Source organism: Boleophthalmus pectinirostris, unplaced genomic scaffold, assembly GCF_026225935.1.
Source record: "Boleophthalmus pectinirostris isolate CB_2022bp ecotype Guang Dong unplaced genomic scaffold, ASM2622593v1 HiC_scaffold_2, whole genome shotgun sequence".
In the NCBI taxonomy this organism is placed as follows: domain Eukaryota; kingdom Metazoa; phylum Chordata; class Actinopteri; order Gobiiformes; family Gobiidae; genus Boleophthalmus; species Boleophthalmus pectinirostris.
In genome coordinates, this window is record NW_026571152.1 from 19,697,106 (window position 1) to 19,724,209 (window position 27,104).

General features: G+C 38.8%; 2 protein-coding genes across 4 annotated transcripts; both read left to right on the forward strand.

Moving 5' to 3' along the window:
- Position 1: 1 nt before the first annotated feature.
- On the forward strand, positions 2 to 4,725 carry LOC129409514 (peroxisomal succinyl-coenzyme A thioesterase-like; the record flags this gene model as incomplete). Its single annotated transcript, XM_055155865.1, has 10 exons — positions 2 to 173; positions 516 to 615; positions 752 to 942; positions 1,011 to 1,180; positions 2,228 to 2,347; positions 2,479 to 2,561; positions 3,130 to 3,223; positions 3,408 to 3,488; positions 3,778 to 3,919; positions 4,022 to 4,725. Coding segments are annotated over 10 exons (1,278 nt in total), but the record flags the coding sequence as incomplete, so codon positions are not given.
- A 3,354-nt stretch (positions 4,726 to 8,079) lies between these two features.
- Positions 8,080 to 26,805, forward strand: LOC110168822 (hyaluronidase-2-like). 3 transcript variants are annotated; one of them, XM_055155270.1, is made up of 4 exons: positions 8,080 to 8,176; positions 23,113 to 24,010; positions 24,585 to 24,674; positions 25,498 to 26,805. In XM_055155270.1, exons 2-4 carry the CDS (start codon positions 23,120 to 23,122, stop codon positions 25,825 to 25,827), a joined length of 1,311 nt encoding a protein of 436 aa, XP_055011245.1. In that variant the 5' UTR covers positions 8,080 to 8,176; positions 23,113 to 23,119; the 3' UTR covers positions 25,828 to 26,805. The 3 variants fall into 3 exon arrangements, with proteins under 3 accessions (XP_055011245.1, XP_055011244.1, XP_055011246.1); XM_055155269.1 differs by lacking the exon at positions 8,080 to 8,176 and adding an exon at positions 15,631 to 16,751; XM_055155271.1 differs by lacking the exon at positions 8,080 to 8,176 and adding an exon at positions 18,752 to 18,759.
- The last annotated feature ends 299 nt before the right edge of the window (positions 26,806 to 27,104 follow it).

A 27,104-nucleotide genomic window follows, 5' to 3' on the forward strand; every position in this document is an offset into this window, starting at 1 on the left:
GCGGCTGTCCGTTCACCCATCCCGAGCTCTTGTGGATGAGAAATTTAAAGTGCTGGTCCAAAATGCTCCTCCTGGGACTGAGCTGACGGTGCGCTCCCATCTCCTCAGTGAAGACAAACACAACTGGGAGGCGTTTGGACACTACATGTGTGACAGCACCGGGACACTCAACTGTAAGTCTCTCACTAAGTATTAATACTCCCCTGTTCACTTCAGTCTTTTCCGGTGGAGGGCCCATCACCTGCTAGTTCCAAAGGAGAATGCCTGGGATGTTCCATTAAATGTATTATATATCATATATTTTCCTGAAGACAAGTTATGCAAGCACACCATGTTAGAGGTCAAATTTGTAGAAAGGTGACTCTGCCATTAGTAACAGTATACCTGTCATTGACTAAATGCAAGACTTACCTGATATTTTAGTTCTCCAGTAAAACCAGTTACACCTCCATGGAGACAAGCAGGTGGCTGACCTCAAATCTGAAAAGTTACATAGTGCACCTTTGCATTGACAGTGTGTGAGGACCCCAGCCTGGGTGGGACATATGAAGGAGTGGAACCAATGGGATTACTGTGGAGCCTCAGACCAGTGCCAGGGAGTAAACCTGGACTCAGGTCAGACATTATAATGTGTGACTGTTCTTTCTACAGTATTTTTTGTGTAGCAGCACATGTGATGTAAGAGTGGGTATGAGATGTAATGCAAAGTGTATCTAATGAGTGTGACTAATGCAATATAATAATGGCTCAGGTTGAGGAAGACCAATGTGGAGACCCCTCTGGAGGTGACAGTGTCAGTGTACCAGGGCCACCTGTCAGAGGGCTTCAAGGAGCAGAGCTGTCTGGCTGCTGTGCTGGTGGAGCGCTGGTACATGGCTCCTGGAGTCCAGAGGATACCAGTTACAGAGCACGACCTCACTGCTACACTCTTCCTCCCTCCAGGTGGGCTCTCCTTCTGCACAGTGTGTGCCAGGGGTTCGACTTTGTTGCTTACAGAAGATTTTATGCAGGACCTGGCCCGTTTCCTGCTGTCCTGGACCTCTGGGGAGGAGGTGGCAATCTAATGGAGTATAGAGCGTCTTTACTGGCGTCACATGGGTTTGCTGCTCTGGCCCTGGATTATCTGACCAATAAAGTCACAATGACAACTGGAAAAAGGATGAAGAATGACTACTTTGAGGTAATGAAGATCTTTTTTATTTTGTCAACTTTGAAACTTGAAAGGCTGCTGTGTCAACATCACAATAGTGGATGAGCAGCTCACTCTTTTTATCTTTAGGTAATACATCACTTTGGTTTAAGATTAAAAAAGGCTGCAGTAAATTTAAGGTTCAGTGACCTTATGTCCCCCAATTAAAGCACAGAACAGGTTGTTCTAAGGCACAGGTTGTTATTATGTAAGCCACATCTAATCAAAGTTTAATCAAACTTCAATAGTGTTACAGTGAGTACACACTGAAATAGTACAACATAAAAATATTTATTGAGGGTTTGATCTTCCTGTTATCTGCAAAATTTTGAGGACTTTTTACCATTCAAAACACAGACACTGTGCTCTAGTTGTTTGCCAGTGGAAAGGACACTTGTGCATATTTTACACTTTTCACCTATATTCTGTTTCTTTCACCACTACCACCTGAATGTATATGCCTTATTGTAATTATTTAAATATAACATAAGCACTGTGGGTCCATGCTCCTACTTAGAATCATAATTGTAGATGAAAGAGTAATTTAGACATGCTGGAGGGACTATGTCTCTCGGCTGGCCTGGGAACGCTTTGGGGTCCCCCCGGAGGAGCTGGAGGATGTGTCTGGGAATACCTGCTTAGACTGCTGCCCCTGCAACCCAGAGGTGGAAGAAAATGGATGGATGGAGGAATTTGGTGCATGGCAGTGAAGGATACAATCTTTTGTATCCTTGGTAAATTAGCCAAATTTGGAACACGACTTGGGCAGCGAGTAATACCTGGATGCCTTACCATGCCCAAATTGCACAAGGCATTGAGAAGGCTTTGCATTTGAGACTGATGAGCCTGCACAGAGGTAAGATTAGGGAAGAACAGGAAAGAACAGTATTCCTTTTTCATCACTCTGAAACAGATGGATGAACAGATTTTCCCATAAGTTGGCTAAAGTCCGACCAACAATGAATTAATCATGATTTACATGGTGTTCATGAGACCATTATGTTTGATAGTACATGTAGCTTGTTATTGCTTTTCTAGACTGCCTATAAATTCCTGGAGCAACATCCTCAGATTGTGGGCAGCAGGATCGCCATGTGGGGCCTGTCTTTTGGTACAGTTATGACCTTAAAAATGGCCGCTTACTCCAAGGTCATGAAGGTAACAGTGAACTTGTGCTACATAGATTTCCATATATTTAAATAATTTTAATTAAAAATATGTTTATTTCACTTAAAATAAGGCATAATTTTAAAACTGTAATGTCACTGTGGTTTCTTTGTGTTTCTCAGCTTAGATGTGCGGTGTGTTTCAGCGGAAGTCGCATTCAGCCAGTGAACAGCAGCGGTGAAGAACTATTGAACTACTCTAGTATGTAAGTTATGTTGCTGCTAACAGCTTTATCATCATTTTACTTTTAGCCATTGCTTAAGTCATTGGGATGACAAATCCACTGTCAAATCTAATTTAAGTGTAATATCATTTCCCTGACATTGTATTTTTTCATCAGCTCTTTCTGCGAGGTGTGTGATATACTTCTCTTTGTACCATAATTCTATTCACCTTATTCTGGCCCGCCCAATTTTGTCTCTAAATGCTGCTAAACTGTGCTTTCATGTGGTGGCACTTCCAGTTAAATGGGAATTTCATTCATTTCAATGGAGAATTTGGGAAACGTTTTACATCTTAATTACGACATAAAGTTAATTTGTGTATAATGTTCACTTTTCATGTGCACCAACAAGATTCTCACCGATTGTCTAGGGGCTTTAAAACAGGTTTTTAGTCGTTATTGAACTTATTTTCTGTTAAGATCGGCAGCCCCACGCAAAATAATACAACCTGAATAATAATGGCGACACATACAAACTTCTGGAATAAGGTGAATAGCACTGTGCTTGGCTAAAATGTTTCATCATGTAACAAAATCAAATTTTATTCAGAAATATCGATAAAACCCGCATCAGTGAGAAACAGGAACTAACATGGCATGACCTGCTCCTGCCAATCCCTGAAGACCCTGCATTCAAAGTAGATGTGAGTACAAGGGATTTATAGATATTTAAACAGAAAAGCACTGGAGAAATGCTGAAGTAACATTACTAACCCTTTTTATGTGGGATCTTTGTATGTTTTACTCAAGGCAATCTCACCAGCAACCACATTTATATTGTTTTGTCTTGTATTGTTTTACTACAAAAATGTTTTTCTTCATGTGCAGATGGGACGTGTGCAGTGCCCCCTGTTGTTAGTGGTGGGTCAGGATGATCAGTGTTGGTCGTCTTTTATAGGTGCTATGGATGTGAGTTCACTGTATTTGGGGATATCATAGCAGCTACTGCAGTTTGTAAGGTGGAAAATATTGAAACATAAATTTAGATGTGTTCATTTTTAAATTAATAAAAATTAAATTCATATTCAGTATATTTATCAAAATAAAGTTATCAAGCTATTCTCCCTATATTGTCCTTGTGTCTCACTTAATGTCTGAATGCTGGGAATTGTGAAGTCTTTACTTTAGTAGACATTTGATTGCATGTTGCTTACATTTCATTCCTATGGTAGTTAAAGTTGTTGATGTTTTGTGTTAGATAAAGGCAATGATGGAGAAGGCTGGGAACATTCACCTGCTCACTCTGCTCGTATATCCCGACGCTGGTCATCTGATCGAGCCTCCGTACTCTCCACTCACACGGGCCAGCAACTTCAGAACACATAAAACCAAAAAACTGTGTAAGAGAAGCTGTAAAAAGTGCACAAAGTGTAGATCAGGGCTGGGGGATTAAACTCATGACGAGATATGATTTTCCTTTTCTTTTTCTTCCTGTCTTCCAGGCATGGTGTGGGGCGGGCAGACTGTGGGCCACGCTCGAGCTCAGGAGGACTCCTGGAGGAAGGCTCTTGTATTTTTGAGAGAGCACCTTTATGACAGGACAAAAACATTCACATCACATCTTTAATATAAGTAAATACTAGGGATGCAACAATAACTAAAATATCGTGATATCGTATCATCAAAGTTCTCCCAATAATATCGTGGACCATCACAATATATCGAATCACAAGTCTCTTTGCTTAAATTAAGAGTTATGGTGCAGAAATAGGACAGAGGGAAAAAAGACAGAGGGAACTATATAGACCATGAGCCTTTGCTCCATTTCAGTGCAGACTACAAGAAGAAATAACAGTTCTAAGCACTTTTAAGTCTTAATTTTTTGGATTAAGTTTTGTCAAGGCATTTTAAGAGGAAAAAGTAGTATATTCACAGTTTTGTTGGCTCCACAAAATATCTCAATAAATACCGTACTGTGAGATGTACAGCATGAAAATATTCTACTGAGAGATTTCGATATTGTTACATCTGTAATAATGAGCCTCCACACCATATCATGAGCTTTCCCATAATATCGCAATAAATATCGTCCCGTGAGGTTCATACTGTGATGATATCGTATCGTGAGACTTGGATATCGTTACACCCCTAATAAATACACGTGTGATGTGATGTGTAGGTCAACTTGTAGCGCGCAGGTTTGGGCAAATCGAATAGCTCAAAGAGAAGTCCCTGTATATAGGAAGGTTTTTGAGAGAGCCTTTAAAACCCTCACGCTCCCCTCGGGGTCACACAGACCTGAAGACATTTTTTTCCCTCCCGCTCTCTTGGGGCGGGTCAAAAAATATATTTTCTTGCTAGGCGAGAAAATTAACTTTTGGGTCTGATTGATCCACCCCAACCCTTAGGGCCTGGTTCTACTGCACATGTCAGCGTTTACGTGCGTAACCTCGTGAAACCAAAGCCGCACGTCAACGCTAAGGCAACTCCACCGGCAGCTGCAGCAGGACGTACACGCACGACACTGACTCTGTGTTTGTCAATGTGAAGCCGATCAAACTTGACTGGGCGCGTTTAGCCACTTGTATCAGGTCCACAGTGAAATTAACAAGCTGAACAGACTTGTATTTACCTTCTGCACTGGGTGAGCAGGGCAAACGCAAGGTTTTCAAAAGTAAATTTTAAAGGACATTTTAACAGTCTTTCTGGACCTCGGCTCTTTCACACGACACAGAACTGCCCAGGGAACAAGTTGTGCTGATGGTAAACACACAAATACAACCAAAGATTCATGCTCTCTGTGTATTTAGATGGGCATACGCGCCTACGCTCGTGTAGACCATCAAAAAATAGGATGGACCCTATTTTCTGAAATCTCCATACGCGCGTCTAGCGCACACAGTGGAGCTGCCCTCATTCACTTTCCATGCATTCTAAAAGTTACGCATACAAACACTGCAGTTTTTATGCTTGCATAGAGCGAAATACCTGTGCAGTGGAACTAGGCCCTTAGGCTAAAGTCGCTAGCCACCATTAGCCAGTGTGTGAATCAAAATAAGAGCTGTAGGATTTCACCGAAGCCAGATGCAGTCATTTCAGCTTAATGCTTCTTTTCTTACTTGGCAGAAGGGTCCCGCTGACGAGAAGACATATTACTCCCATATTACTTTGACTTGAAGTTGAACTTGTCAGAACTCCTATAGCACACAGCTCTGTTGTCATCCATTCATTAGCCTGTAGCAGTAACATGCTGCCAGTGGAGAGTTAGGGCGGGACAGAGTGAACAGACAGCATTTATCACTTGCTTATATTTGCTATCACAGGGTATTTGCGAAGGCACTGGCCTTCGCTACAGGAAGGCAAAGGCCCTGCAGGTGTTTCTTTAGTTCAGTGCCTCCACGGGGAGTCACTCATTTACCCAGATACCATTGGAAAAAAAATTGTGATTGGTCCGTGTCTATTCCATTATATTAACCCTTTGTTTTCCAAAAAATATTAGTCCAAGTCATAGTGATCTCGAAATTATTACTAGCTACTCCTCTTAATACCATATCTTTCAAGTTTAATGGCTAAAATCCTGTGGTGTATGGTATCAAAAGATTTTTTCAAATTGTAAATATTCCAGCAGTATGATTATTATTGTCAGTAGAATTTGTTATTTCTTCAACTGTGTCAATAATTGTCAGAGATGTGGATTGACTTTTCCTAAAACCATATTGATTATCTGTTGTTATATTGTATTTTTGAATAAATGATTCCAGTCTTGCATCAAACTATTTTTCTAGAATTTTTGAGAATTGTGGTAAAAGAGTCAGATCTATAGTGTGTGAAGAGGGGAATGATGTTGGGGAAATTTATTTAATAAATCCATAGGATGGATATGTAAACAGCACCCCCTGCTGGCATAATGGAAAAGTTATCCAAGACTGATCATATATTTTCATTATAGAATTCAATCTAATATAATAACTGATATATATTTTTCTGTTTTTTTTAGTTTTTTTTTTTTTTTATATTGATTTAAAAACTTGCTTTAAATCTTCCTGTCAATAAAGGCCCTGTACCTGATGTATTTGAACAAAATGAGTCTAACCCCAGTACAGATATAAGTGGCTCCTAAAGTCACTATGGATTTAGATCCACCAATTTATCATTTGTGAGAAACATGAAAAATTGTGTCATACAAAAATAGTTTTTATTGCTGTAAATACAAAACATAAATAAAAATCCGCTTTAGATTCCTGTCCTATCTTTACAATCTCATTCTTGTTGTACTGTACTAATAATAGGTCATGGGTCTTCCAACAGGAAAATGACCCAAAACACACAGCAAAAAGCACACAAGAATGGCTCGGAACAAAACACTGGACTGTTCTGGAGTGTTCTTCTGTGAGCCCAGATCTCAGTTCTACTGAACATCTGTGAAAGGAGCTGAAACATGCTGTCTGGAGAAGGCACCCTTCAAACCGGAGACAACTAACGCAGTTTGCTCATGAAAAATGGCTCAAAATACCTGTTGACCAGTGCAGAAGTCTCATTGACAGTTACAGATATCATTTGTTTGCAGAGTTTGCCTCAAAAGGTTGTGCAACAAAATATTTGTTGGACAATTTTCAGTAAATTTTTATATATTATTGCTTTTCTTAGTTTCAAGTAATTTCAGTGATGCTTGTTGAGTTTTCTATCATTGCTAGTCCGTGTTTTTATATAAACACACACACACACATACATATAATATATATATATATATATATATATATATATATATATATATATATATATATATATATATATATATATATATATATATATATACATACATACACACACACACACACACACACACTTCTATATGTGTGTGTGTGTATACCCGTTTTCCTTTGAAACTGTTAAGAAAAAAAAATGCTTCTCTAACCGATGACAAAGCTGAAGATTGGGCCGAGATAGTATTTGAGCGTGCTGTGAAAAGATACTTCCTCAGATCAATAAATTAGAGAAGAAGTTGAGACCCAAAAGACTATGGGGTTATTATCTGTATCCTGATTGCTATAACTATGATTACAATCAAGACATGGTGGGTTATACAGGGGAGTGTCCAGGGAGAAATAATAACCTTTTGTGGCTGTAGAATTCATCTACAGCATTGTTTCCATCCATTTATTTAAAATGCACTAGGCCTAGTTGTTTTTTCATATTTAAAATAAAAGTCAGGCATGGTGACTTTCATAAACCAAATTTTGTCATAGAGTTTTGCGTGTAATTCATTCATTCCATATTTGATGATGATGAGTCATTTTAATTTAATCTTCCATGAAAGTAAATTTTTAGAAGTTCCCCTTTTCCACCTTGTTCCCCTGTCCCCTTCCTGTTGCTTTGAAAAAAAAATGACAGTATTAGTATCTGATAATCACTCTAAAGTATTGTTTTATTTGTGAACATATGATAGTTTTTTATAAATTACTAATAATATAAATTAAATACATAATATTACTTATAACTATTTGTATTTAATTTAAATGACATGCTTTAAAGTCGAAAGCAGAAGACTTCTTTATAAGGAGATGTGACTAGTTTCCTGTAAAAAATGATTAAGTTAAACACAATATAAACCACAGAACAGGCCTGTCGTCACTCAACCCGAGATACAGCAGCTGCAGGTGAGAGATGCTTTCTCTTCGTTAAAAAATATTTTAAAACACTTTAGTTACTATTATATATTGTTTTATGAATGTATGTGTATTTATCTTTGGGTAATATAACACTTTTGTAGGCTAGTAGACATATTTTCAAACTTTTTAATAAATAAAAAAGCCTGAAATAATTTCTACCCAATTTTAGAAGCAGAATATCAAATAATGTGCTACATTTAGTCATTTTATATATATATATATATATATTAAAAAAAAAAAATGTGTTTCTCACCTTCCACGGTGGTAGGTCTCTCTCACCCTCATTCAGCTCGGGTCCTCTACCAGAGGCCTGGGAGCTTGAGAGTTCTGCGCAGTATCTTTGCTGTTCCCAGTACTGCACTTTTCTGGACTGAGATGTCCGTTGTTTTTCCCGGTATCTGTTGTAGCCACTCTTCCAGTTTGGGGGTTACAGCCCCGAGTGCTTCCGATCACCACAGGCACCACTGATGCCTTTACTTTCCAGGCTCTCTCCAGCTCTTCCTTGAGCCCCTGGTATTTCTCTAGCTTCTCGTGTTCCTTTTTCCTGATATTACCATCGCTTGTATTGCGATGTCAACCACCACGGCTCTGCTCTGTTTCTTATCCACCACCACTATGTCTGGTTGGTTCGCCATCACCATTCTGTCAGTCTGTATCTGGAAGTCCCACAGGATCTTGGCTCGGTCATTCTCCACAACCTTTGGAGGTGTTTCCCACCTTGATCCTGGGGTTTCCAGCCCGTACTCTGCACAGATGTTTCTGTACACTATGCCCGCCACTTGGTTATGTCGCTCCATGTATGCTTTCCCTGCCAGCATCTTACACCCCGCAGTTATGTGCTGGACTGTCTCAGGAGCCTCTTTGCACAGTCTACACCGTGGTCTTGTCTGGTGTGGTAGATCTGGGTCTCTATTGCTCGAGTGCCCAGGGCCTGCTCCTGAGCAGCCAGGATCAGTGCCTCTGTGCTGTCCTTCAGACCAGCCCTCTCAAGCCATTGGTAGGATTTCTTGATATCAGCCACTTCAGTTATGTTCCGGTGGTACGCCCCATGTAGGGGTTTGTCCTGCCATGATGGTCCCTCCAGCACCTCTTCCTCTGGACCCCACTGTCTGAGACATTCTCTGAGCACCTCATCTGTCAGGGCCTTGTCCTTGATGTACTCAAGGAGCTTGGATGTTTCATCCTGGACAGTGGTTCCCACACTCACTAGTCCTCGGCCCCCTTCCTTCCGGCCTGCGTACAGTCTCAGGGTGCTGGATTTGGGATGGAACCCTCCATGCATGGTCAGGAGCTTTCGTGTCTTAACATCTGTGGTCTGTATCTCCTCCTTTGGCCAGCTTACAATCCCTGCAGGGTATCTGATCACTGGCAGGCATAGCTGTTGATTGCCTGCACCTTGTTCTTGCCATTGAGCTGGCTTCTCAGGACTTGCCTCACTCTTTGCAGGTATTTGGCCGTAGCCGCTTTCCTTGTTGCCTCTTCGAGGTTGCCACTTGCTTGTGGATACCAAGGTACTTGTAACTGTCCTCAACGTCTGCTATTGTTCCTTCTGGGAGTGACACCCCCTCTGTGTGGACTACCTTCCCTCTCTTTGTCACCATCCTGCTACATTTCTCAAGCCCGAATGACATCCCAATGTCTGTACTGTAGATCCTTTTTGGTGTGGATCAGTGAGTCGATGTCTCGCTCACTCTTAGCGTACAGCTTGATGTCATCCATGTAGAGGAGGTGACTGATGGTGGCCCCGTTTCTGAGTCGGTATCCATAGCCAGTGCGGTCGATTATTTGGCTGAGAGGGTTGGCAGCTGGTTAGCTCAATTGGGAAGTCACTGGACTTTCACATGGGAGACCCGGGTTCAAATCCCCCCTCTGACGGGCAGGGGGGACAATGAGCTAACCAGTGTGGGTCCTTGGGCAAGACCGTTCGTGCTACTGCCCACCTCATACAATGATGAGAGAGAAAGAAACGTATGACATGCCGGCTCAGACGTCGCCCGGCCAAACAAGGTCTGCATCAGGTGCTGGGGAACCAGGGCACCTTGATGAAAAATGGGCTACTGGAACACGGCGGAAATGGGCGAGATGCGAGAACAAGGCTCTGTTGGATATATATATATATATATATATATATATATGTAGAGAGAGAGAGAGAGTGTTAGGTTTATCTAGACATTTAAAAACAAGAAGAAAGACAAGAGATTAATTCAGTTTTACTCATGAGGAGAACGGGCAGAGAGTGGGCATCAAAACCAACAGTCTCCACACGTTCTGATGACTCAAGGCCGTTCTCCTCCTTTTATTTCATTAGGAGGCCCTAGTTACAGAATGATAATTCTCAAGGGGAAGGGGAAACCAGCAAAGACATAATAAGAAACTGATGAAGCTATGCATAGTACAAACACATAAAACATGATTAACAATCAGGAGGTGCCTTAGGTATAGTCAGACACCATCATAACTCTTGCATGTGTGACAGTGGGAGTTGGCTTCCTGTGAGGAATCATCTCGAGGTTCACTAGAGCGATAGGTCACTGCACACAGTTGTCAAACACAGAGAGTTTATTCAACAAGTGACAAGTGATTGGTACATTATAAATCAAAGAATTGTAGTACATAAATGGTTAACTCATAGGCCTAGAATAATCACACAAGTATTTAGCAAATATGGGATAATAAAATTATTCTGACATTTCCCTCCTGTTTATCATATATTTGCTAACGAAAAATCAATTCATAACTACTTCTTTCGATTTTCAGTTATGATTTCATAGTCGAGCAATTATATTTTTACACTCGGAGGTAATGTTATTTTAGTCGTGTATTTCTGTGTCATGATTAAATAGAAGTGAGAGAGCCAAGGAGGAGGAGTCCCCACTGTATGAATCATCACCAGCCAACAAATGTGCTTGCACTGCCTTATCGTCAGGATATGGGGCAATTGCAGTGGTGATCAGTTTATTAAGTAATTCTCAGATGCAGGGAATACAACAACATCCACACAACGTCAATAAACCGGTGAAAATGGCTACAGAGATCAGTGCAGAGGACACAATGGACTTGTATTTTCCAAATACATCCATCCAGTCATCCCACATGGACTGGTCAACGCCAGACTGCTCTTTAAGGCACTTGTTAAGGGTCCGTAGGCCTTCAATGGTCCTAGTCAAGCTACCATCAGATGCAGTGTTGTTAGGGATGAAGGTGCAGCACTGGTCACCAAAAATCTCACACACAGATTTCTCAGCGAGGAGCATATCTAATGCGATACGATTTTGGAACATCATCAGAGAAGTTGCTGCTAATTGCTCATGCACTGCCTCAAATCCAGCCTGGGTGTAGTTGCCTAGTTTTTGAACATTATAATGGATGTAGTTAATTCGATCAACATTTTTATTTGGTGTTACTGGAAATATAGCGGACAAAATTGGGAAACTTTCAAAGCCTGAGGCTATTTGATCCACTAACTTGTACTCACTGGGGACCCCCCTCGGGACTCCTATAGCATCAATATATGTCGGGTCAGAATCTCCTTTCCATGAGGAGGATCTCTTATTTCTAGACCATGTTTTAGGTAAGATACTAGACATTTCATGTAGTAAATGTTTATCAGGGAGGAGATGTATGGTCGTGGGCAGCAAAAGGGACACTAAAGCACAGTGTCCTATCACATTTCTTGGCAATCTATCATAAAGTTTATCTTTGCCACACCACCACCACACATCGCCTCGGGACACAGGCTGAAAGTGGTTGCTGACCTCGAAAATGTCAACACCCCAGGAGGCTGTGAGATTGTCTAAACGCACACCACTTCCAGTCATATTAATGCTTCTGCATACATTGGGTCTGTGTCTGTGCTATATGCCCATAAGCAAATTGGTAGACATGGTCATTTGGGGTCTAGGTCAGTCATGGTCAGATTTAGGCCAGTGGAAGTTTTAGTCATTTTAAAAAGTTTACGGATTTTTGCTTTGTTTTTCTAATATTTTCCTCATATAGTCTGCTAAGTTAGCTTCTTCATTAATTTCCCATTCATTCCTAAATTGAGGTATTTTGTACGTTCTTCCAAATATTATTTGGTATGGGGTTAGGCCTGTGGTACTAGTAATGTTCATATACAGTTTGACTAAATCTAAACACTGGGTCCATGGTCGCCCTGTTTCTTCCATACATTTTTTCAATCTGTTTTTAATTGTACCATTCATTCTTTCTACTAGCCCAGTGCTCTGAGGATGGTATGTGCAGTGATTTTTCAAATCGATGTGGAATAGTTTACCTATATGAGATATCAAACTCTTTACAAAATGAGTTCCATTATCACTATAGACTTTCTCTGGTATACCAAATCTTGGTATAATGTCTTTACACAGTGCTTTAGCCACAGTCAGAGCGTCAGGATTTCTAGTGGGAAATAATTCTATCCATTTGGAAAATGCATTAATTATTACTAAACAATATTTCTTTCCTTCACTTTGATTGAGCTCTATAAAATCCATATGGATTATTTCAAATGGATATTGAGCCTGTGGAAATTGTCCTCTTTTTGGTCTCAAATTTCCTTGTGAATTATGTTTAGCACAAATTAGACATGCTCTACAAAAGTTTTTTGAGTAATTATTGAATCCATAAGTCGTATAATATTTATGAACCTGTCCTACCATCCCCCCTGTTGAGACATGTGAAACATGGCTAACAATACAACAACAACAATAGCTGCAATCTTATATAGATTTCGCGGAAGGACAGGTTTAAATTGTGGTCACACATAAATTCCATCTATCACAGTTGCTCCTTTTTTAATCCATACTTGTCTTTCCCATTCAGTACTTTGCTGTTGCTTTAAGACTCAAAGCTTCCATTTTACCCATTAATTACATTGTTTGAAATTCTTCAACAATATCATTTATTTAACCCATAACCAATATATAAAAGCTACAAGCACTTTTACTCAGTACTAAATTAATAATACCAAGTTAGAAAACAAGCCAATACAAACTAGGTTAAAGTTACTCTATCATCTGAATAAAACAAGCCAACATGCTTAATTACATTTTAAACAGAACATTTTCAAACGAATCAAAAATACGGTGCCTTTAACATTTTAGCAATAGTTTAGTGTTTTATCTAAAATCAGAAGGGACCGAAATAACGGCGATTAAACGTGACCCGTATCAAATACACTTTTTATTTCAGCGGACTTTTATTTTGGCAGTCTACTTCCTGTTCGGCTGCCGCACTTTCCCCTTCCTTTAGGTACACGCGCTTTACTTCCCCTCGCTCTCAGCTGCGGCTGATGTGTTTTGTCTGTAAAAACTCTCAAAAAAGCTCTGGAATTTCTAAATAACGGCGTATTTCAACTGTCCTGTTAAGGTGAGTCTTTTGCCATTATGTGAATAACTCTTATATTAAATTTGAACGGTGTAAAGTGTCGCTAGTCTGTTTTATTCGACAAAATCTTCAATTACTCCTTTAACTACCTTTTAACTTCTTTATTGTATGTTTGTTAGACAACATTTTAATTTATAAACTCGGTCTAACTGTGATCTCTGCCTGGATATTTTTGACCAGTATTTGGAATTGACATTTTGATGAATACAAACTAAATGCATTTATCTGTCAAATGATATATTTACACATAATTTACTTAATTCAACTGAACTTTGGATCAGTACTAGGATGAATAATTAATTATCAAAAATTAATTATATACATTATACCTGGTTTATGTTTTAGTGCCATAACTCTGTATCGTTCCTTACGTATGTTACACATAGTCTTGATTTAATTCGTTCATAATGTTCATGTTAAAATAACTAAGGTACTTATTTTGAACGATATACTTATTTGTGTTTCTGGCTTCCTAGGTCAGATTTCCCACGGACTGATTCTGTGATTTGAAAAACAACCTCAACTCAACAAACTTCCAGATAATGAGCTAAGAGTCTGTGCGGTGGGACAGACTATTTGTTTTGTATTATTGGACCTGGGATTTGTACAAACTGTCTTCAAACTGTACTTTATAATAAAACAACTGAAAATTAACTACTTTTGTTCATAGACTCTAATTCATTTATTTATTTGTGACTTTAACTTTTGTGCTTTATAATCTCATAATTTATCTTTGTCTCTCATTTTACTTTTAATACATTTATAATAATCAACATTTTTGACTGCTGGTTGTTATTATAACCTGTGCTTAATTAACTTTTTATGTTTCCTATTTTAACACCCTTAGCCTGGCCTCGGAACTAACGTTACATAAAGCATAGTCAAAACTTCTCTTCCAGATATTTTTAACATGCAATATTCATTTTTCAGCTGAAGCAGTCGGGTGAATTTGTCCCTCTACCTTAGGCCTATGTTGGGTAGAGGTCCACTGCTGACCCCTTGGTGTGTTGACAAAACTTATTGGCAGGAGTTTTGTTATCTCAGAAACAGTGTATGTGGGGTAGCAGCATGTTAGGATTCTTCTGTGCCTCACACCACTGATGCCCCGTCTCCTAGCAGCGACGTATCTCTAACCTTGACGTTTGGCACAGATTCCCCGTCTGCATGCACTCTTTTGCCAACTTTATTGTTTTTATTTTGTGATGACAGTACATTACCCGTTTGTATGTTAACATCTTTATTTTTGGGTAATATAACGATATTAGCATTGTCTTTTATCACTCGCTGCGCTGGCTTAGTATTTTGGTCTGTACCAAATTTTGAAAAAGACACAGTATCACTGTGTGTAATCTTGTAATGCCAATACAGTTGACTTCATTAGTTCACTTTTTATCTTTTATATATATATTTTTTTTTGAATGCCAAATTTGCCTCTTCTGTTCAAGTTACTTTGTGATTTATTTCCCTAGGTTCAGGAAAAATCAAGTCTTGAAGTACCTTTGCTAGGAGGGCCTTTGCTGTCCATTTTAAAGGAGTTGTCATGGTTATTTGCTTCATCATAAATTAATTTATGCAGTGGGTTAATAATTTCAGCGTAGTTTGGAATCCACTGTCTGCAATAATTTGTAAGACCTAAAAATGATACAAGTTGTTTTTTATTGTATTGTATTGTATTCTGACGGTCAAGTCCTGAGCATCATGTTGTAGGGATTTACCATCAGTTCCTGAGGGATCCCAGTCACCTCTGACATGGCTCCAATTGGAGCCCAGCGCAGCCATCCAGGCCTGCTGCGTCTCAAGGCCATTTAATTTATAGGAGTCTCTGAGAGCCTCCATTTCAACACAGAACTGATGTACATCGTCTTTGTAAGGTGTAATGCCTTCTACGGCCTTCTTTACATCCTCAGCTGTCCAAGTTCTGTATACAAATATAATCTCACTCTGGTCTGCGAGTGGAGACCCCTGCCTGCGTAGACATAAGCGGTTCTAGGTCAGGGTATGTTTTGTCTGAAGTGTCGTGCCCCCCCGTAGCATAAGGCGGAGGAAGGAATGCAGCGCTTACAGAAGGGCTGTCCTTCACTGGTGTAGCCATATCATGTGGTAGTTGTTGTGCAGGTGGTTGTAGTGGGCGTCTACTAGCAACAACTGTCTCATAATCTTCTTTGTTTTGGAAAAGCATTGTATCGGCTTTCGATAGTATTTCTTTATTTTCCTGCTTTCTTTTCAGACGGCTCTCTCTTAGTCTGGCTATGTCTCTAATCAATTCTCTAACTCTCTAATGCCATTTTTGCGCATCTTCCTTTCATTATTTTTGGTTCTTTCTTTAATCTGTGCGCGCAGTGCCTCAAGGTCTGACACATTAAGTCGCCCCTCAAAATTGTATTTTGTTATCCATTTATCCAAATATTTAACGTTACTCTTGTCATTATTTTCAAGAACTTTATAATCTTTACACTTTAACCTATCTCTAGGTCTCCCTGTAGAATGTTTGTTACCCATATTAAAAGAATTTGGACCAGTCCTATCACTCCTGGGGAGGTCTCTAAGAACTGGTTTAACTTTTCTTGATTGAGATAGTGATTAAATTATCTTTGTGGTATTTCTCACTTCAACCCGTCAAGGTGGAGAAATCTTGTCTTTACATCCACAAAGACTCACTATTTCCTTTCTCAATTGATTGGTATGAGGACAACAACCTAGTGGTTATTATCTTCCAGTCACACAACCATTCACACTCAGTTTTTATTATTTTCAGTTTTTCTATTTTTATTTTTATTGATTTTCTTATTTTCTCGGCGCCAACGGAATTTAACCCTGGGAGGACTCCGGCATCCTTCACATTATCTACGGAATTTAACCCGGGACGACTCCGCCATCCTGTAGAAACGGACTTTTACTCACTAGCCTGTCAAATTACATCTAGTAGTGGGGCTCCGCCGCCCTTTCACCTATTAGAGCCTAGGATTTATAGGGTTTCTCTACGCGCAATGACCCCCAGTCACTCGCTTTTTAACAAAAGGCCTACTCACAGTCTGTTGCCTTTCTCCCTCGGTTCCCCCGTCAACCGTCAGACTCCAACCGGCGAGAAGATAACCAGCCCGGAAAGGGTATGTCACCTCGTAGCAGAGGGCCGTGGCCACGGTCTTTCTGGATTCTTAACGTCCGTTGGAGTCCTCAGGTGTGTTGGGCACCGGCATCTCCACCAAGTAAATGTTAGGTTTATCTAGACATTTAAAAACAAGAAGAAAGACAAGAGATTAATTCAGTTTTACTCATGAGGAGAACGGGCAGAGAGTGGGCATCAAAACCAACAGTCTCCACACGTTCTGATGACTCAAGGCCGTTCTCCTCCTTTTATTTCAGTAGGAGGCCCTAGTTACAGAATGATAATTCTCAAGGGGAAGGGGAAACCAGCAAAGACATAATAAGAAACTGGTAAAGCTATGCATAGTACAAACACATAAAACATGATTAACAATCAGGAGGTGCCTTAGGTATAGTCAGACACCATCATAACTCTTGCATGTGTGACAGTGGGAGTTGGCTTCATGTGAGGAATCATCTCGAGGTTCACTAGAGCGATAGGTCACTGCACACAGTTGTCAAACACAGAGAGTTTATTCAACAAGTGACAAGTGATTGGTACATTATAAATCAAAGAATTGTAGTACATAAATGGTTAACTCATAGGCCTAGAATAACACACAAGTATTTAGCAAATATGGGATAATAAAATTATTCTGACAGAGAGATATATAGATATAGATATATAGATAGATAGATAGATAGATAGATAGATAGATAGATAGATAGATAGATATACATATAGATATAGATAGATATAGATATAGATAGATATAGACATATAGATATAGATAGATATAGATAGATAGATATAGACATATAGATATAGATAGATAGATAGATAGATAGATAGATAGATAGATAGATAGATAGATAGATAGATAGATAGATAGATAGATAGATAGATAGATAGATAGATATCTGGACTTGGGTAGTAAAGAAAAAAAAAAAAAATGTTATATTTTTTATTCAAATCCTCAAAGTTGTCACCTTTTGCCTAGTTGACAGTGATCAAACCCTTGGCCTTCTCTCAGTGAGCTCCATGATGAATTCACTTGAAATGGTTTATGGCTTTCACTTCCTTTTTTGTAAGTGCTCTTTTGATGCCATCAGAGAGAAACTACAATATAAGCAATTATGGAGATAACTTTTAACTGGTAGTGTATGTGATAAGGAACAATTATTACAGTTTTTCTCCATTGGTTGGTCTAATTTCTTGAAACAGTAATTACATTCTTAAAACAGTAAGATCATATGGCCAAACAGTGTGATAATTCTGCACAACATTACAGCTCACTAGCAAAAGCTCATATCTCTCCCAAAACTGTTACACCTGCTTCAAAGCAGATTCCTTTCCCATATAAAGTGTCAGTGCCATCAAAATTGCAAAGATCCTTCTCAACTGCTTTGGCTCTTTTGCATTCACTTGGTGCTTTTGCCAAAATAATCTGGATCACCTGCAAAAGCTCAAATCTCTGCCAAAACAGTTTACCCATGTGTCAAAACTAAACTCCTTTCTCATAGAAATAGTCAGTGTCCCCAAAATGCATCATCCCTTTGGCCTTGTGTCAACACTGCAGGTCAAAATGCTTAGATGTTTTGTCACTATGGTAGTGGTCAAAATAACATAATACAATTATGGATAAAACTGAAAAAAGGATTTCACAGTAAGAGCAGCCTCCAAATTTGACATCACAGACACTGCACTCACACTGCCAACGAAACTCTAAACATTGTTTTTACACACATAAAGTAACTTCCATACATCAGAGTAGATAAAAAGAAAATGTATACAGTATTCTGTATATGTTCCCTGGTCCCTGGTCCCACTGTGTGAACTACAAATGGAGTATTTTGCAGTGCGCCCATGTCGGTGTTACAGTTCTCTGTGTGATCATGTCAAGATTTGATTTGTTTACACTGGTGTTTAAATATTTGCGCCACCCTCAGCCCACATCAGGTATATGCACGCCAAGATGTTTTATCATTTGTATGTGACGTATCGTTTCATTTGCAGGTTCAACAAGAACAATGCCAACCCCAATCAAACTTGTGTCTAACATGACATGGCGATCAATAGGCCTACATGGCTCCAGAATAAAGTAAATGAATGGTTGCCATTATAATTGAATATACGACTATAAGTTGTTTGGTGTCCTTTAATGACTATGATAAACAGGCTATAAAAATATGAGTAAGAGGGTGTATTGGCCTCGAACTCATGTCACCCGTGAAGAAAATAACAAGTCTGTTCGTCTATGCTACGTTAACATATCGAACGATCAGATCAGCACCTATATCTGTCATGCACGTTACAGTCACATTGGAAGCATGTTACAGTTTTTCTCCATTGGTTTGGCTCATTTCTTGTACCAGAAATGACATTCTCAAAACAACATGGACAAATCTCCAAACTACCTTGCAATTGTTCATAACAGAGTGGCATTTCTCATTGATTTAATCAAACTGCAATTGTCTTTGTACATGTCTCAAGTGTGTCAGTGCATCTTTGCAAATGGTTTTATACCAGTTGCCTACAGTTAACACAATGAGCCCACATTTAGCACATTTTCCAAATAAATAGTTGATTCTCAATGTGATGGTTGTTCTTTCCAAAACATATCAGCATGATTTCAATGTCTGAGTTATCATATGCACAATAGTCTGTTCTGTTGTCAAAATTAGTCAAGAACATGATACCATGAATACCATACATGAATTTTTGTGGAAGATTTGATAAATTCATGACAGTATTTGAGAGTCACGTGAAATTAGAACTTCTTATCACACTATGTGGTCATGTGGGACAGTGTGAATATCCACTGTGGTTCACTCCCCTTCCAAGGATGCTCATGGTGCTACTACCACCGTAGTGAAATCTTTTTTGTTTTGTTTTCACTTTTATCCATAATTGTATTATGTTATTTAGACCACTGCCATAGTGACAAAACGTCTAGGCATTTTGACCTGCAGTGCTGACACAAGGCCAAAGTGATGATGCATTTTGGGGACACTGACTCTTTATATGAGAAAGAATTTAGCTTTGACACATGGGTAAACTGTTATGGCAGAGATTTGAGCTTTTGCAGGTGATCCATGGTGTTGTGCTGGACCATCCAGATTATTTTGGCAAAAGCACCAAGTGAATGCAAAAGAGCCAAAGCAATTGAGAAGGATCTTTGCAATTTTGATGGCACTGACACTTTATATGGGAAAGGAATCTGCTTTGAAGCAGGTGTAACAGTTTTGGGAGAGATATGAGCTTTTGCTAGTGAGCTGTAATGTTGTGCAGAACTATCACAGTTTGGCCATATGAGCTTATAGTTTTGTTACGGGTCCGGTCTAGGGGGCAGACCCGCACAGAAGAATAGTCTGAATAACAGGAAAAATAAAGACAAAGGGCAGTGAGTTTTGGTTCAGTGCAGCCTCGCTTCATTGTTTGAAACTACAAAATAATCAAATTACATTTCTGTAAATGTATCAATAATTTGGTGTTTTTACAATATATGTTCTAACCTCACTCTATCACATATACTGTCTAATCACCAAAACAACATATATGTACTGAAATGCATGAACATCTGCACATATCTGTACAATAACAATATCTGTTTCCTACTTGGGAACCAACTGAAATAATATTCACAATTTTACAGATCAGCTTACACAGATACACATTTTGTAATTACAATAACAATTTTAACTTGATATATTAACAATACAACACAGTCCGGGATACTACATGCTTATTACAAGAGAGTTCAAGTTGCAGAGGGACGCTGCCATTACAAAACCTCGTGTTCGCATTGCGGTGACTAGCAGAGCTTCTAATAGTCCGGTTCCTTATATTCATTTTTTTATTTTAGTGGGAATTTTTGGGGGATTTGCTAAACTATATATTTTTTGGAAAGGTTATAGTATGTGGAGTCAGAAAATCAATGTTTGCATTTGCCCAGATGTCTATATGGCGACAATATTGAATAAAAAAAAAACCCAACAAACTACAACAAACTAATGTGATCTACTTTAATAAAACCTAGTGCTGTCATGCGATTTAAAAAATTTAGATTAATTAATTATGATCTGTAATTAATTAATCTAATTAATCTCTTTTTAATTTCACCTAAAAATTGCTGAGAAAAGCCTTCAATTTAAGGTATTTTCATTTAAATTCATTATTACATAATTGTGGCAGATCAAAAGACAAAAAAGGCATTTATTGTTTAACAAACTTTAACAGATGCAGTCACTTACATTCCACAGTATCATCCTTATTATTACTATTACTAATCTGCAGTGTTGGGAAGGTTACTTTTAAAATGTATTCCCCTACAGATTACAGATTACATATCCCAAAATATAGTTTGTAACTTAATCCATTTAATTACTTAAAGTGAGTAACGTAATTTGAATACTTTGGATAACTTGATATTGTCATACTTTTTAAAACTACATGAATGTAGCAACCGCATCCTGCAAATGTTGTTCTTGTTTGTTCTCTTCAAATTGGCTGTTGAGCCCAAGTCTCCATGAATAAGAAACTGTTTGTTGTAAAGTAGCAAAGACGAGGAAATCTGAACATAATAACTTTTGTCTACTTAAAGACAATAAAAAGTCCAGTCTTTCCTTAACCATATTAAAAATATTATTGATAGAGAAATATATATGAGATCACTGGTTTTAGTCCTAGTTTAGTCCTGGAATGGGTTAGTCCTGGTATTAGTTCTGGTTTAGTCCTGGTTTAGTCCTGGTTTAGACCTGGTTTAGACCTGGTTTAGTCCTGGACTGGGTTAGTCCCAGTTTTAGTCTTGGTGTTAGTTCTGGTTTAGAGGCGCACAGGAGGAAGCGCAGTTTACGCAGCGTACGAGACGGCGGTGTCCACGCAGTAACTACGGAAGGAAACGTGGTCCGCGCGTTCTCAGGTTAATGACGATGATGAAGGTGTGTGTTTGTGTTGTGTGTGTTTGTGTGTGTTTGTGTGTGTTTGTGTGTGTTTGTGTTTGTGTGCGTGTCCCCTCATGTGGCAGGTCACTATAGGACAGTAGTGCAGACATCATGAGCCTATGCAGGTTGTTTTCACCAGTGACATTTAAGTTGTAGGCGATTTTATATTTGTTATTTTCTTTTATATTTCATGTCGGGAGAATAATTTCCAAGACACGAATGCGTTTTTACCTGTTCTACTGGCTCTTCGACCATTGTGTGACTGACGCCGCCAACGTTAACATGAGGTTTACATCACTCTTACTGCGCGCGTCTTGTGTGGGTTTCCGGCAATGAGTGGAATTACCGAAATAAAAAAAATTATAAATGTGTTTTTTTTGTGTGTGTGTGTTGTTGTCCCAACAACACATAAAAACAGATTTTATAATAAAGCAAATCGCATACAGAAACAGTAAAGTTAGAGATTAAAAATGAGATTAACGCGATTAAAAAACATAACGCGCTAAATATGACGGTAATTAATTAATCGCAATTAACGCGATAATTTGACACCCCTAATAAAACCACTCATATATCAGCTCTAAACAATCAAAATAATATACAGTTCTCTTGTATGTACTTTTTGTAAGTGTTTCACATTAGATTACCTGAATAACAGGAAAAATAAAGAAAACGGGCAGTGAATTTTGGTTCAGTGCAGCCTCGCTTCATTGTATGAAGGGGAGCGGCACAAAACGTTTCAAGAAGGGCCGTGGCTGGAGACCCGCAACTGACTCACTTCACTGCCACCTTCTGGCGCACCCCAGTAATGCAAGAGTATCTTAAAATTAAACAGAAACGTGAGCAAAACATTACATTGATAATTTAGTGCATTTTATCACTAAGGGACCTACTTATCAGCACAAAAACAAATAGCCAAATTATAAAATAACATAAAAATGTGACTGCACATTTTGTGTGCATCACTGTTTTAAGAATGTCATTTCTGTTTCAAGAAATCAGCCAAACCAAAGGAGAAAAACTGTAACTGGTGAAAACTACACACTTTACATTGGACAAGTTACCGCTGTTTTTAAAAGTGCGAGTCCCTGTCCTTCAACATGTGCCTCAGGTGTGCACTACAGCACTGAACTAAAGTCTGCAGAAGGGGGCATAGTGGTGTTTTAAAAGGCTGCAACACCAACTTTGCTTCCATGTCTTGATGTGACACCTGGCAGGGTGTGTTATCCTGTGACACCCACTTTGGACAATTTATTACTGTTACTAAAGCTTGATGGTAGTGGTCAGAGGAGACAATGTTGTAGACTGGCAGCCTCGCTTCCGTCAGTCTGCCCCAAGGCAGCTATGGCTACAATAGTAGCTTACCAATTGTTGTATAGTCTCAAATATCACAATAAAAAACAATATATATCAATAGAAAAACTAAAGCTTTTGAAATAAATAAATACATCAATACATCAATCAAAAGTTAATTTCAGTTCTTAATTGAAATACTTATGCTATACTTTCAGAGGCATCATGATGGTACGATCTCTTCTATTTTTGCTCTCCTTCCATTTGGCCCTTTCCCTACCCCAAACCGAGCCCCCACTTCTTTGGAATCTCCCTTTTATTTCCATATGGAACGCCCTGACTGACAAGTGCTCCCCACCACTGGACATGGCACCATTTCAGAACGTCAGCTCCCCTAGTCATCCAGGCCAATTCCTCACACTCTTCTATGAAGGCAAGCTCGGACAATACCCAAAATATGATCACACCCAAATACAACAAGAACGCTACGGAGGCTTGCCCCAAAATGGCAACTTAACTGCTCATTTGACTAAAGCTGAGATCGACATCGACAAGTACATTCCCCAGGATTCCTCACCAGGGCTGGCTGTGATTGACTGGGAAAGTTGGCGCCCCCTATGGGATCAAAACTGGTCATCGAAAAAACTTTATCAAGATGTATCTATCAAGCAAACTAGCAAAAAGGAACCAGGTTCATTCAGAAAGACTATTAATGACGTTAAAAAAGAGTTTGAAACTGCAGCAAGAAGATACATGGAAGAGACCTTGAAACTTGGTAGAAAAATGCGTCCTAATCGTAGATGGGGATTCTATCTTTTTCCTGATTGCTTTAACTATGATTGGATGAAGGATACTGACTATACAGGGAAATGCTCCAAGAAGACGCAAGTGCAGAACAACCAGATGTCATGGCTGTGGGAGGCCAGCACAGCCCTGTTTCCATCCATTTACTTGAATAAAAAACTGAGAGACTCAAAGCGTGTAGTTATGTTTGTCCAAAACCGTGTTCAGGAGGCGCTGAGGGTGGCAACTCTGCCCAATCAGAAACACTCTCTCCCGGTGTACGTCTACGCACGACCGCTCTACAGAGACCACAACAATGTCTTCCTGAGTCAGGTAAGAAAAAGGTCCTGGAGGACTAAAGGGGAGAGTGAGGGGGGAGGGGTTGTGGGGGCTGAAGGAGTAAAGGGGGAGGAGGACGCAGGGTGTATAGAGGTGAACAGTGGGGAGTTTTAGTTTTAGTTGTTTACATTTAAGTTGTTTTATTTTTGTTGCTGGTTTAAAGGGGTCATTAAAGAGAAGGGGTATTATGTTAAAATGACTTTTTGGACCTTTCTGCCATATTATAACATTCCCTCATCAAATACGCACTTGAAGAGTATTTCATCCATGCATGTTTGAGTTATCTTGTGAACTCCCCCGGGCCCTGTTTGAACCCTCCTGATTTTTAGCTGTGAGATTTTGTCCATCGCTCAGCCCACAGGCCTACATCACCCATGCTCCTGCATGACATTTTCGTAAATATACAAAAGCATGATACAAAGCAGCATTGTTTTTTCAAAACAATAAAACACAACATGGTGATCTAAATGCAATGTGTTAACAATGAATACCCAATAAAAGCCCCCTCTTTACATGGTGTAATAATAAGTGTACTTACTTTGCAATGAGCCCATGTTTGTTTCTCCAGAGTGACTTGGTGCACACAGTTGGAGAGAGTGCTGCTCTGGGGGCTGCTGGGATCGTCATGTGGGGGTCTTCAGTCGACTTTGACGACACGGTGAAAATATTCTATATGAAACTCTGAATTACAAAAATATCTTAGGAGTTCTTCACATGTTGAACATTTGGATGACTAGTCAGTTACATCACAAGTTCCTTTTTTAAGACAACCACAAAGTTTATCTAAAGTGCCAGAGTTCAGTGAAGAGTAATAAAGGTAATGTACATTTTAGACGAACTAGGACAAGTTTAATATTGTATACTGCTGTAATGTCTATTATTATGTGAAATTCTATTATCAAAGAGTGAGGATCGGAGACCGTGCTCTTCTTCTTTTGTTAGTAAGGGCGTTGAAAAGTGTTATTACTTTAAAGGGCCCATATTATTCTATTTTCTGATCTATGTTATGATGTTCTTTCCTCCTCAAAAACACCTGGAGTTATGTTTTGCTTCATTCACATGTTTAACACACGATCCTGCATATTTAGGCTGAACTCTTCTCTTAAACACAAAGCACTCTACCTTCCACCTTGTGATGTCATGTGGTGTTCCACTGTGTTTTTAAACTCCGTACACCTTTACTAGAATAAATTTAGACAATTCCAGCCCTGGAATTACCAATCTGGTCAAGTGGCTGCTAGCTTGAAAACTACCACTACTAATAATAAAGAATTACTCACTCAACATGTAAATGAAAGAAAACACAAGGTATGTTTTTGAGGAGGTAACATTATAACATGGTTTAAAAATAAGTGAAAAAATAATAATATTAATGTAAAATTGCACAACATTTATTAGTTTAATGTAATGTAATAATAAAGAATATGATATATAAAAAGTTTATTTTAAACATGACTGAATTTCTACTCTATCTCTTTTAGGTATCATGTGACTCCCTCTCCTCATACCTGTCCTCCACTCTGGGTCCGTACATTGCTAACGTCACCGCAGCGACCATCCTCTGCAGTCAGGTGCTGTGTCAGGGCAAAGGTCGCTGTGTCAGGAAGAACTTTGAGTCTGCTCACTACCTGCACCTGAGCCCCGCCCACTTCAGGGTCCTCAGGTGCAGCAGTAAGTACGTGGCAGTGGGTCTACCCTCCAGAGATGAGCTAACAGAATGGGAGGACCACTTCACCTGTCAATGCTACTACAGTCAGAGATGTGGGCCCAAACTGGTGCCTCCAAAAACCATCCAAGAGATCTGGGTTTAATGGATCCAAGGGTAAACAGCATCTCCTACTGAATCAACAAAAAAGGAATTACAATCATTTAAAATAGAACTTGAGAATCTTTAAACAACATGTCAGTGTGATCAAGATAACCACATTTGTTAATAACTCTTACGACTTTCTGTAGCCAGATGATTTGCAGAACTGACCTTTTATAGTTATTTCCCCACATCTCAGCTTACAAAGGGTTGTATCAGAAAACAGTGTAATGTGTGTCATGATTTATGTTCAGTTTGGTCTGAATATATTGAATATATTCTTTCCAGTTTAAATTCTCATCAATATTTACACCATGAAATCACATTTTTTGTCTTCTTTCAATTATGGTTCCACCCATTTCTAGTTGAACATTTGTTTACCAAATATCAAGTTTGGTTTTATTTAAATTAAGTGTTAATTATAATTGTTTGACTCAAACCATGATTTAACTTTACTAATTTCTATAGTGATTACATTTAATTTATCCAAGTTTCCCTCTATAACAGAACATATTTGTATTATCAGCAAAAAAAAAGACAACAACAAAACAAAACAAAACACAATTTTCAGACATTTTGAAACATTACATAAATCATTAATATGAAGGTGAAATAGTTTGGGGCCCAATACTGCCCCCTGGGGGACACTACAGGAAATGTTTAAGCATGATGATGTGCAGTTGTTCATCTTCACAAACTGTTACTTAGGTAATATTTGACCCAGTTTAGAGCTACTCCTCTAATACCATATCTTTCAAGTTTAATGGCTAAAATCCTGTGGTGTCTATGGTATCAAAAGATTTTTTTTTTTTCAAATTATAAATATCCCAGCAGTATGATTATTATTGTCAGTAGAATTTGTTATTTCTTGTGTTTCTGTGTCAATAATTGTCAGTGATGTGGATTGACTTTTCCTAAAATCATATTGATTATCTGTTGTTATATTGTATTTTTGAATAAATGATTCCAGTCTTGCATCAAACTATTTTTTCAAGAATTTTTGAGAATAGTGGTAAAAGAGAGATGGGTGTATAGTGTGTGAAGAGGGGAATTACCTTGGCTGTTTTCATCTCCTGGGGAAATTTATTTAATAAATCCATGGGATAGATGCAAAAACAGCACCCCCTTCTGACACAATGAAAAAGTTATCCAAGAATGATCATATATTTTCATTTTAGAATTCAATCTAATATAATAAATTATATAATGTTTTTTCATTTTTTTCTTAATATCTATTTAAAATCTTGCTTTAAATCTTCCTGTCAATAAAGGTACACAGCA